At 42.2% G+C, this 12800-nt stretch overlaps 1 protein-coding gene across 1 annotated transcript in view; it reads left to right on the forward strand.

Annotated features, from left to right (window-relative positions):
• The window catches only part of flcn (folliculin), a 29207-nt gene extending 23194 nt beyond the window's left edge, over window positions 1-6013 (forward strand). The window contains exons 8-12 of the mRNA XM_041232291.1: window positions 118-231; window positions 792-915; window positions 2393-2524; window positions 4121-4223; window positions 5141-6013. Of these exons, the coding sequence (XP_041088225.1) occupies window positions 118-231; window positions 792-915; window positions 2393-2524; window positions 4121-4223; window positions 5141-5330 (663 nt within the window). The 3' untranslated portion in view covers window positions 5331-6013. The remainder of the gene's footprint in view (window positions 1-117; window positions 232-791; window positions 916-2392; window positions 2525-4120; window positions 4224-5140) is intronic.
• Window positions 6014-12800: the final 6787 nt, after the last annotated feature.

Consider the following 12800-nt stretch of genomic DNA (forward strand, 5'->3'; position numbering starts at 1 on the left):
CTTTCTTCCCTCTCTATCCTCTCACTCCATTCTCTCCTATTTCTTTTTTCTCACTGTTCCTTCCCTCTCTCCTCTCCTCTCACTCTGTTCTGTCTCCCTCTCTGTATTCGGTGACAGGTCCTTGGCGCCTCCGAGTTCCGCTCGCTTGCCTGGCACGTGCTGATGGGAAACCAGGTAATCTGGAGGGGGGCGGACCTTCATCTCATCCAATCAGCATTCAACATGCTCAAGGTCAGCTGTGCAAACAATACTGAATATTAATGAGGTGTGGGACAGGGACTGAATATTAATGAGGGGTACAGAGATACATATTTAGTATTAATGAGAGGATAAAGTATACTAATTAATATTAATGACTGGGTGCAGGAATACTAAAAGTCTCCACTTTAAAAGAATATTACTAAACCCTGTGTTTAATATTGTCTACTGCTCTGTGAACAGGTTGATTCTGAGCTGTATATTTTTACACTGCTGGGAGTGTTTGTAAACTATTTATTAATGCTCTACAATGTCACTGACATGTTCCTGGATCAGAACCACCACTGCACTTCTATATGAAACCTGCAATCCTGTAGTTATTCTAATAGAGGGGTACCCCTGATTGATCCTGTAGTTATTCTAATAGAGGGGTACCCCTGATCGATCCTGTAGTTATTCTAATAGAGGGGTACCCCTGATCGATCCTGTAGTTATTCTAATAGAGGGGTACCCACTGACTGTAGAGAGCTTGTTACGAATAATCAGTTGGAGCAGCCCCTGCCTGACTGAGTGGTCCTCCTCTATCCCATCAGACCCTGCTCCCTGTTGGCTGCGTGCGCTCCATCCCATACAGCCTGCAGTATGAGGAAGCGTATCGATGCAACTTCCTGGGGCTGCGCAGTGATGCCATCATCCCCGCCCACATCACCTGCTCAGGTAAGAGAGCAAGCACTGAGATTATAAACATGGGGCTTATCTGTGGAGGGATGGGGAGAGGGGAAGGGAGTGATAGGGGAGGGGAAGTAAGAAGGGATAGGGGAAGGGAATGATGGGGGGAAGTAAGAAGGGATAGGGGAGGGAGAGAGAAGGAAAAATTAGTGAAAGAGGGAGGGGAGGGGAGCGTGGGAAGAGGGGGTGGAGAGAAGGGGTTACGATTTGGCCGTAGCAGCTGCTATTGTGGAGGTTCTGCTACGGCACTACAGCGAAGGGGTGTAATACTACGATTTATGTTAAATAAAGAAGTGATGGATACTGCCTGAACGTTTATAAAATATTTCAATACCACGTATCTGTTTTCCTGTTATCACTTTATTTTGGTATTTTAACTGTTATACTAAAAACTGCGAGCAGGGTTGCTTAGTAACGAGTTTAGGGGTCCTTCAGAAACCGCTGCTCAATGTCGCCCTACTATCATTATAAATACAGTATAATCGTAAATCTCAAAAAACTACTTGCTTCTAAACCTTTTGTAGTCATTTTTGTATTACTTTAGTATAAATACATGTTAATTTGGATTCATATGTTGTTTTTTTCTGACTTTATGTGAACGAAAAGACACACATTTGCCCGTTTTCCCATTGGAAATAGTGATATTTTGAAATATCACTGTCCTGGTCACAAAAGCAAAGTTTGTGGGGAATAATAGCCATTTTCTATACTTTTGAGGCATAAGCAATTAGGAAATAACACTTACTACCCAGGAACAATAATTGTGTTACATAGTGCAATCGCACGTTAACTTGGTTGCTTGTCAGTAAGGTTGTGATTAAGTCACGGTGGACATGGATTCTGTGATTTTAGTAGAGAGCTTTGAACTTTACCAACACAACTTGAAATTCCACCTTAACCAAAAAAAAAAAAAAAGAAAACGCCTTCCCAGTTTAGCTAGTGATGCTGAACTGGCTTGGCTGCTTTACTTTGCAATGTAGCCATTCGCGCTGTGGATTTTTCTCAGTGCTGTCAATTGATTTAAACATAAATGCAGTGCAACTCTACTGCCCGATTTTGTCAACCTGCAACCGCATGTTTCAATGCCCGTCGTGTCTTTGACCCAAATCACGCATAGAATCTTGGCATAGCTGAGAAAGCAATGTTATTGAGGCCATTCTGCTGCTTGAAGACAACTGTGTAGCACAAACAAAATGGTCAGTTCAATGAATGAAATGCGACGTTTACCAGTTCTGGAAAAACATGGAAATAAGATTCCAAACTCGTGCTGTAATCATTTAAGAACCTTTTAATTTATAGGGCTAGCATCCCCTGGCCTTAAAAAAAAATAATAATAATCTGCTACTATGTGCTACTATATTTACGCTACTGTTTTCTACTTTCATAAGTTGGCATCTCTGGGTTAGAAGGATATACTGGTTCATGTAGTTTGTACTGGTTCACGTTGTTTGTACTGGTTTTTCAGAGTTCTCTGTACTGGTTGATGTAAGGCCAGCGTCTCGCTCCAGTTTCTACCCTGCACTTCTCTGCGATGAGGAGCTGCTCTCAAAATACCAGTTTGTGATGACGACTGGGAGCCCGGCGGCCACTGATAAAGGTGAGGCACTTAAACACATGGCAAAAGTGAGAGTGTGACAGGCAGACGGACAGATGTACAGACAGACACCCCCTTATACCCTCAGAATCCTCTGCTAAATAATGTTAATACCAAGTTTCAAGACAGTTGGACAAGGGGTTCTCCAGATATATGTGAAAATTTAAGTGAGACAGACAGACAGAAAGACAGCCTTCACACACCCTCGGATTCTTATACTCTCAATAACGGACAGACAAACAGACAGACAGCAGTCTATAACGATGTACCCTATTTACTCGAGTATAGGTCGAGAAATTTAACCCCAAAAAACAATCCTGAAGTTGAGGGTTTGACTAATACACGAGCAAAAATTCCCCTTATGTCAGCAAACCTTTAATGTCTGCAATAGTCATGGCCAGGTGTGTGGTTACTGCAGTCCTGGTCTGTACCTAGCAGGGTTTAGGACCCAGGGGAGCCCTGTGGCAGGCATGCATTCAGAGCTAGTGGCAAGCTCACAGACAGTACTTAGCCACACACCTGCACCCTGCCCCCTGTCGCCTCTCTACACTCCTGATTTAGTAATTTTCAAATGTTGACAGGATTGTAATAATAATAATAATAAGAAGAATTACGTTACCTTTTCAATTGCATGACCCCACAGCATAGTGCTTTGGGAAACAGCAGCACCTCCAACAAGGCCTTGTTGCCAGAGCAAATGCTTCTAATTCCATGTGGGCTAAGAAGGAACGGGGGGTGGGGCTTGTATGCTAAAATAATACGATTGCAGGCTATACAAAAAAAAACATGTACTGCGGTTCTAAGTAGAAGTACTTATAAAATGTTTTTTTTTTTTTTTTTTTTTTTTTTTTTTTTTTTTTTTGCAAAATACGGTATATTGACTCTGTGTTTTTCAGGAGGGCTATATATTTAATACATGTATTGATGTATATTGACACCTGAAATGCACTCTAAGAACAGTTTCGATTTCAGGAGTTACTTTTTGTTTTCTGGAGGGCTAAATTTACCATATTGACTGTTTTTGTGTTTTATGTGGAGGGCTGTATTATTATTTTTTTTTTTTTTAAAACTGTGTTTTTGTGGAGGGCTGACTATACCCAAATCTTGCCCTCTTCAATTGGGGAGGGGCTCGACTTTCACACAAGGTCGACTTTTACTGGAGTGATTACGGTATATTAACTCTATGTGTGTTTTTCAGGAGGGCTATATTGATGTATTGTTAACATGTGTTTAGGGATGGCTGTATTGATGTATATTGACTACTTGAGAAGGGCTGTATTGATGAATATTGACTGTGTGTTTTTGTGGAGGGCTGTATTCATGTATATTGACTGTGTGTGCAAGGCAGGGCTATATTGATATATATTGACTGTGTTTCAGGAGGACTGTATTGATATATATTGACTGTGTTTCAGGAGAGCTGTATTGATGTATATTGACTGTGTTTTTATGGAGGGCTGTATTGATGTATATTGAATGTGTGTTTGGGAGGGCTGTATTGATGTATATTGACTGTGTGTTTTTGTGGAGGGCTGTATTGATGTATATTGACTGCGTGTGCAAGGCAGGGCTGTATTGATGTATGTTGCCCTGTTTCAGGTCCCACACTGCTCAATAAGCTGGAGCTGGCTTTGTGCAATGAGAATCTCTCAGAACAGGTGGTGCAGGACTGTCTGCTGTGCCTGAAGGAGGAGTGGATGAAGTGAGTACCGAGGCCAGCAGGCGGCGCCGTTTCCACTCCCTTCACTCGATTAAGTCATTCACATTGTTAAACCAGGGATGCAAATAAATCTTGTATTGCACAGCAGCTTCACCCATTCCAAGGCTTTAATTAACAAGAGGATTTCAAAAAACATAATCTAGTTTATTTTAGTCAGAAAAAAATTAACAGATTATAGCTTGAGGTGGGAATACAGCTAACCTCTGCACCGACCTACTATCACCCATCATTGTCTTGCTGTGTTACTTACGCTGAGAAAATGACAAAACAAATTCAATTTAGTGTGGTTTTAAAACTGTCCTAACTGGACATCAGCTTTATTTTTATAAGAAACTGTCCATTGTGTTTATAGTTGAGAGAACTGGAAAATATGCTCCAGCTGAAACACAGAAGAGGGAGATACACGTACACCCAATATTTAATGCTGTGACATCCCTGTAGTAAAACCAAGAATGGATCAAACAGTAATGCTGTGGGAGTCTTATTTCCATCCCTGGTATAGCTCGCTCTCGCTCTCTCATATATAGATTATTATTATATATTCAGTAGCTTGATTTCCATTATATTCTGGCATTCAGTACATTTCAATATGGTGATGCAAAGCGGAGGGAAGGTAATATTAACAGGAGTGATATTAAAGTGTAACCTATCTCCTCTCCCTTGTCTCCTCTCTCTCCGATCTCTCCTCTCCTCCCCTCCCTCCTCTCTCCCCTCCTCTCTTCTTCCCTCTCTCTCCTCTCCCCTCTCCCTCTTCTCTCCCCTCTGCCTCCTCTCTCCTTCTCTCCTCCCCTTTCTCTCCCTCTTCTCTCTCCCTCCCTCCTCCCCTTCTCTCCCTCCCTCCCTCCCTCCTCTCTCCTCTCCCTCTCTTTCCCCTCTATCCCCTCTATCCCCTCCCTCAGTAAGGTGAAGGTTTTGTTTAAGTTCACGAAGGTTGACAGCCGCCCGAAGGAAGACACACACCGACTGCTCGGTATTCTGGGAGCTGCAGACGAGGACAATGTCAGACTTCTTAAATTCTGGATAACGGGACTCAGCAAGACTTATAAGACACATCTGATGACTGCCGTGAGGAACCCCCAGTGCTCCTAAGTAACCCCACACAGCCCTGAATAGATATCTCATGAGACACAGGACTCCTGTCCCTCATAGATCTTATAAGACTCATCTCAATACACACCTTACGTAAACAGCTGTAGCAACACATGGGAACATGTAACACAATAAAATAAAAAGGTCCTTATGTACCCTTTAATGAGACGGCCACCTTGACTGTTGTCTTATTCTCCTTTCACAGATATCTGTAAGGCAGGTTTCAGAAATTTATAAGATTGAGTGAGTGCTGTAAGAGGCCCACAGAACTGCTAAACCCATGAACAGATATATGTCTGTCTGTCTGAGCCACCTAGCCCCCCCCAGATAGGAACCCAAAAGCGAAAGGAAGGAATGAGAGGCAAGTGAATTTTACCCCGCTGTGTGTTTCAGCCACTTAAACCCCTTGGATTAGAACCCAGGCCACCAGAAAGGTTAATGCACTGAATGATGTCACTAGTGCCACCTAGCTGAATTTTAGGGAAGCTGAATTGTTTAGTTTTTTTTTTTCCCTGCTGTTGTAAATACTAACCATCACTGATATCAGTAATATATTATGAAGAAAGTGCAATGCTGCTGTTAATTCTATTTTATGCTTTAAACTAAATGATTGTACATGTAGCTCATAACAATCAGCTAACAGCTATACTGTCATAAATAAAATAATAAGATTTTTGAAAAAAGGGTGTTGGAGTGTTCTTTTCAATACAGCAGACTTGTCGGACTCGAGTCACAGCCGCAGAAGACTCGGACTTGACTGGACCTTGTGTGACTCAAACTCAGTCCTTTTTTTATTTTCTGTTGCACAAGTAATATTGCAGTTACTGGGAAATTGTGCAGAATAAAAACCACCCAACAAAACTCTTTAAAATGTAATCTTCAGTGCTGAACTGCACTAGGGTGACTTACTGTCATTCTTTTTTCTTTTCAGATTTCTGAGTCTCAATTCATGGCAATGCATGGAGCTTGAGTAGGGTCTTCAGGTGCACTGGTTAGCCCTGTTGTCTTTGCAGCCAATCACATTAAGAATAAGAAATTGGAAGCGAGTTAGGTTGTAGGTTAAACACAACTCCACACAAATCCAACTGCAACCAGCACAGACCCAGTTTTGTTTCCCTCTTGCATGAAGTTTTATAAGGAACCGATAATGTCAGCTTGTAAACAAATAAGTCATCTTTCTCTTTATTACTTTAAGTTAAGCACTGTAGAAATACATTTCTAAAACTTAATTCTTGAAAAATACGTAATTATATTAGTTCCCTGAATCTCTGGAATATAATGTATTTGTTTGCACTGAAAGCAATAGAACATTGGTCATCTTAATAATACTTTTGAGCTTTTTAATTCATATCAGGAAGTCGCTGTGTGGCTAAATATTCTGTGCTTTCCTTCTAATCTCCACTCGTTCCCAGCACACACCATCACTGTTGAAAGCAACGTCAATTAATTCACCTGGCAAATTCAGTGTAAAACTAGGCACTAAAGTCTCAAATCGAAAATTGCCTGCCTTGAAACAGGCAGATATATCAGACTGATATGACAGAAGGACTGAGTTATAGCACAAAAAAAAACCCAACAGAAACTTAATACCACTTCATTTACCAAAATGAAAAAAACTGATTATGGATGCAGGAAAAACACACTAACAATACGCTGTGCAGCGTCAACTTAGAAATCTGCTTTGTGTGAACATTATGAACCTAGACAAAGGGGAAATTCATAAATATAATACGTTTTTGTGTAAAAGAAAAAAACATCTGAAATCAAATGAACTGAAGCACAATCTCGTAAATGCATTGTTGTATTACAGAAGAATAATAAAAGTGCAAATGCAAAACAAATAATACAAATCATACTAATTTACTATTTAAGAACACAGTATATACAGTTCCAGTAATGTCTAAATCCGATTTTACCCGAATTGAAGTCCAGGTAGATGCTGGAAGTTTCATTTCTTACCGGTGTAGTGTTATTTCCAGGTTTGTGTTAAAGTGGTGCTCGCGCTATCTAAACAACTTCTGCTAAGAAAGTGGGGAAGAGCCCATTCAAATGCGGGAAGTTACGCTGTTTTCAATCTATTTTGCCACCATTAAGAAAATAGCATGTAAATATTTATCAGATGCAATACATTGGGTCTTTGTGGCAAAGTGGCTGATTGCGTACAGGTGCAGGAGCAATGAACAGACATAGATTTGTAATCCAGTTTAGAAAAGTAGTTTACTTCTGCAACTTTTTTGTCTGCTTCAAATTCAGGACCCCCTGATGACTTGGACTCAGGACTCTGACCCTGATGACTTGGACTCGGGACTCTGACCCTGATGACTTGGACTCGGGACTCCGACCCTGATGACTTGAACTTGAGACTCGGACCCTGATGACTTGAACTCGGGACTTGGACCCTGATGACATGGACTCGGGACTCGGACCCTGACGACTTGAACTCGGGACTCGGACCCTGATGACTTGGACTCGGGACTCAGACCCTGAAGCCTTGGACTCGGGACTTGGACCCTAGTGACTTGGACTCGGGACTCAGACCCTGATGACTTGGTCTTGGGACTCGGATCCTGATGACTTGAACTCGTGACTCGGACCCTGATGACTTGGACTTGGGACTCAGACCTTGATGACATGGACTCGGGACTCGGACCCTGATGACTTGGACTCAGACCCTGGTGACTTGGACTCATGACTCGGAACCTGATGACTTGGACTCGGGACTCAGACACTGATGGCTTGGTCTCGGGACTCAGACCCTGATGGCTTAGACTCAGACTCGTGATTCGGACCCGACTCGGGACTCGGACCCTGATGCCTTGGACTCGGACCTTGATGACTTAGACTCGGGACTCGGACCCTGATGATTTGAACTCGGGACTCGGACCCTAGTGACTTGGACTCAGGACTCAGACCCTGATGACTTGGTCTCAGACTCGGGACTTGGACTTTGATGACTTGGATTTAGACTCGGGACTCAGACCCTGGTGACTTGGACTTGTGACTCTGACCCTAATGGCTTGGACTCTGGACTCGGACTCGTGACTCGGACCTTGATGACATGGACTAGGGACTCGGACCCTGATGACTTGGACTCGGGACTCGGACCCTGATGACTTGGACTCAGGATTCAGACCCTGATGACATGGACTCGGGACTCGGACCCTGACGGCTTGGACAGACTCCTGATTCGGACCCTGACTTGGGACTCGGACCTTGAGGACATGGACTAGGGACTCGGACCCTGATGATTTGGACTCGGGACTCGGACCCTGATGACTTGGACTCAGGACTCAGACCCTGATGACATGGACTCGGGACTCGGACCCTGATGGCTTGGACAGACTCATGATTCGGACCCTGACTTGGGACTCGGACCTTGAGGACATGGACTAGGGACTCGGACCCTGATGATTTGGACTCGGGACTCGGACCCTGATGACTTGGACTCAGGACTCAGACCCTGATGACATGGACTCGGGACTCGGACTCGTGACTCAGGCCTTAATGACATGGACTAGGGACTCGGGCCCTGATGATTTGGACTCGGGACTCGGACTCTGATGACTTGGACTCGGGACTCGGACCCTGATGACTTGGACTCGGGACTCAGACCCTGATGACATGGACTCGGGACTCGGCCCTTGATGACTTGGACTCAGACCCTGATGACTTGGACTCGGACTAGTGGGATTCTGAAAATTACAATTTATAAAAGAGATTGCTATATTGAAGTATCTGAATTAGAAATACAAGTCATAAAATAATTTATTAAACTGTTACACAAATAAATTTATTGTTGAAAGAACACATTACAGTTAAAAATGAGAGTTCAGTGCTAACTGACACTGTCACAATACTGTAATAACTGTACTGTGTTTTAAAGAATATACAATTCTTTAGTACATGCAGTACTAAAATTTTCTTTTACTCCACTGATATACACAGAAGACAAGAGGTTAATTTTTAATTAGGCACCTACTTGGCAGCAAATGCAAACTTAAGACTGCTATACTTTGAAACAGACTAACATCCTCATGCATTTACTAAAATTACTATATTAAGTTTCTTGTTTTAAAATGTCTTTCTATTTATTTAAATACTTTCTTTTTTTTCCTATAGCAGAACCACAAATCTATTTAGTTCAATTGTTTCTGGCATATATTAACTGTGCTCCATAGAGTTTGCGATGCAGCTCTCATTGGATCAGAATGTTTTAAGGCTCTGAGTCTAATTAAAAAGGATGTTGTTGCCTGATAAGGGTGGTTTGGAACTTTTTTATTTTAATAGGCTTCTTCACACAAGTTGTACCAATAACATGTTTACCAGTTATGCAGATTACTTAAAGAATACAGCATCCTACTTTAACAAGTTGTTTAGTATTTCTGTTGGCTTTATAGTATTTAAAACACATTAAGTCATTATAATATGTTTTGCAGTTTCACAAATGTTCAATTTCTATCCCAAAGGTCAGCCTGCTTCTAGTAGCTGTGACAGTATTGGGTCAGTTTCTGCTCTCAGTGAGTCTGCCAAAGCCACCACAGGTGTGGGTGACAGTCTTTAAAAGCCTGATACCTGCAAAAAAACTTAAATCCTGTTAGCTGGGCTCCCATCTCTACAGTCTCATTCCCATCAATAGGGGACTTCAAATAAATGAAGCTGTTTCTATCAAAGAACCAGACATCTCTGCCGCATACACCTTTCGCTCAAAAAAGGTGCTTGCACCTTGTACAAGGGAAGACTGTTTTAAGGTCACTCGTGACACGCCCATGCTCCTTTTGGTGTGTCGTTCTGGTGGCCGTGGTCACAACTGGGTTAATGACCACTGTTGTATAGAAACACCAAGTTGTAGACCAGTGGCTCCTAGTGGTCATGCCAGTGGTATTACATTTAACTGCTAACATTGGGTTTATGTGCTTAAGGCCATAAGAACATAAGAAAGTTTACAAACGAGAGGAGGCCATTCGGCCCATCTTGCTCGTTTGGTTGTTAAATGCTTATTGATCCCAAAATCTCATCAAGCAGCTTCTTGAAGGATCCCAGACTCACTCGGTGTCAGCTTCAACAACATATCCAGCTCTAGGCTCATATAGCTATTCTGAGCCACCCTGTTCCACTAGTTACAGCCACCGACCCCTATCTACCTCTGCATGGTGTGGGGCACTGAAAAGATGCCTGACTATTTTGGGTATGTTTTTCAGCGAGTACCTTACTCAGCTTTTGGGCAGAGTTTAATGACGCAACCATTGACCCATTTTACAAATATGTATTTATTTATTTTGCATACCAAATGTGTTTTACCATCCTTTCACTAGGCTTTACTACACGTTGTTGCATTTTACCATGGAATACAGCAGTAGAATAAACACAAAATTACTCTAATGTTCACTCACACACATTCAGCCTTGGTTTGAGCCTCTAAACACACTAGAAAATTAAAAATCAAAGCAAGGCAGTTCGGCGACAGTGTGGGAAAGATATTGTGCGAGAAGTGCATCGTTTTAAAAGTGGAGAGCAGTTAGAAGCAGTAAGAAGAAATTAAACTGGAATTGCTTTCATCAGAAAATACATTAATTGGGAAATTAATGCAGCTTAAATTCTAACAGAAACTAAACTTAAACTTACAAAAACAAAACAAACAAAAAAAAATTAATCATAATAATAACATGGCCTTCAAGCCAGTAATCTGACACCTGCGCCAAAAAACCCAGCAGCGCTAAACCAAGTATGTGTAAAGTGCCACAGCATCCAGGACTTGAACAAGTGTACTAGAAATGGAGCTGCAGGAAATGAGAGAGCAGCAGGAGTGTGAGGAGCTGGCACACCCGATATTCTTGGAAGTTTGATCCCCTAACAGACAAAAGCCACCAGGGAGATAGAAGAGGGTCGAAACAGCTGGGTTCAGGTAGGCAGAAGCAGGGAAAAAAAGAAACTTCGTCAAACACAACCACCAGAAATCAAACCATCAAACAAATTTGAGCCACTTCAAAATTTAGATGAGCAAAACCAACATCAACAGAACGAAAAGAACAACACCCAGGACCCATTAACAGTGGTGGCCAGACAGCAAAAAGAAGGGAGGTCATGAGTGTTGGGGACTCCATATTGAGAAACACAGCAAGTTCAGTTTGCAGTCTGGACCCCCTTACTACAACAGTGTGCTGCCTTCCGGGAGCCTTGGTCAAGCACATCACTGAGAACGTGGACAGGCTCCTAGAACGAACAGGAGAGGACCCGGTAGTAGTCATCCACATCGCTACAAACAACATTGGAAGAGTGTGGCAAAGTGCCCGTCTGTGACAAAGTGCCAGCCCCTGTGTATATTATCTGTTATATGTTGTGTGTGGTGTGTTAAATGTTGGTGTATACACATTGGTACATGGGATATAAACGGGTCTGTGTAACACGAGTGTTTAAAATGTATATGTGTATTTAGGCATGAGGATTGCACAGCATTTCACGTGCAAGTAAAAAGTAATAATATGTGAGCACGGGGAATTGCACTTTATTAAATCACGTGCAGTTGTACCGAGACTCCAATTGAATGATTGATTAGCAATCGAGTCTCGGTACAGCTGCATAAAAGCAGCATGTTTTCACTCACTCAGGGTTGTGGGTTCGGTGAGAGGAGAACAGGATTGGAGACAGAGGTAATAATAATAATAATTGTAATAATAATAATAATAGTTCAAATATCTGCTCACCGTGTTTTGTTTAGTGTTTGTCTGTTTATTTTGGCTACCAGTGCCGTGTCCTGTTGTTTTTGTTTGTTACAACCTTTTTATTTACTGTTCTGTTAATTCATTAAATGCTGAACGCAAGCAAGCGCTCAGCTCCACCCAACTCCGGGTTCCTGTTTCTGGTCTGATGCCCCCCACCCGGCCGTCTTTGTGACAAAGAGACAGACCAAAATCCCTGCAAAACAAATTCGGGGAGCTAGGAAGGAAATTAAAAGACAAGATCAAAACCGTGGTGTATTCTGGGATACTGCCCGCACCTTGCAAAGGACCATATGGACAGCTGGAAATAATTAATCTAAACACGGCTGAAGACGTGGTGCACAAAGGAAGGCTTCACCTATCTTGATCATTGGACCACATTCTACAAGGACTATTTATATCGGCGGGACAGACTGCACTTAAATAAAAAGGGAACCAATCTACTTGGAGAAAGGATCCTCCGGGAGGTTCAGAAGCATTTAAACTAGGAAGGAAGGGGGGGAGAAATCAACAAAAAACAGAAGAAAAAACACAAAAACAAGACAACAACTCAGCCATTAAATGTATTTATCTAAATGCTGGATGTCTCAGAAACAAAATGTTAGAACTTAAAGCTACTGCTACAAATAACTGTGATGTGATAACTGTTACAGAAGCTTGGTTATCCAAGAGTGATGTAGACGAATATAATATTAGTGGGTATACACTGTATAGGAAAGACAGGGAAGACAAAAGAGGTGGAGGGGTAGCACTG

Source organism: Polyodon spathula, chromosome 29 (assembly GCF_017654505.1).
Source record: "Polyodon spathula isolate WHYD16114869_AA chromosome 29, ASM1765450v1, whole genome shotgun sequence".
Lineage (NCBI taxonomy): Eukaryota > Metazoa > Chordata > Actinopteri > Acipenseriformes > Polyodontidae > Polyodon > Polyodon spathula.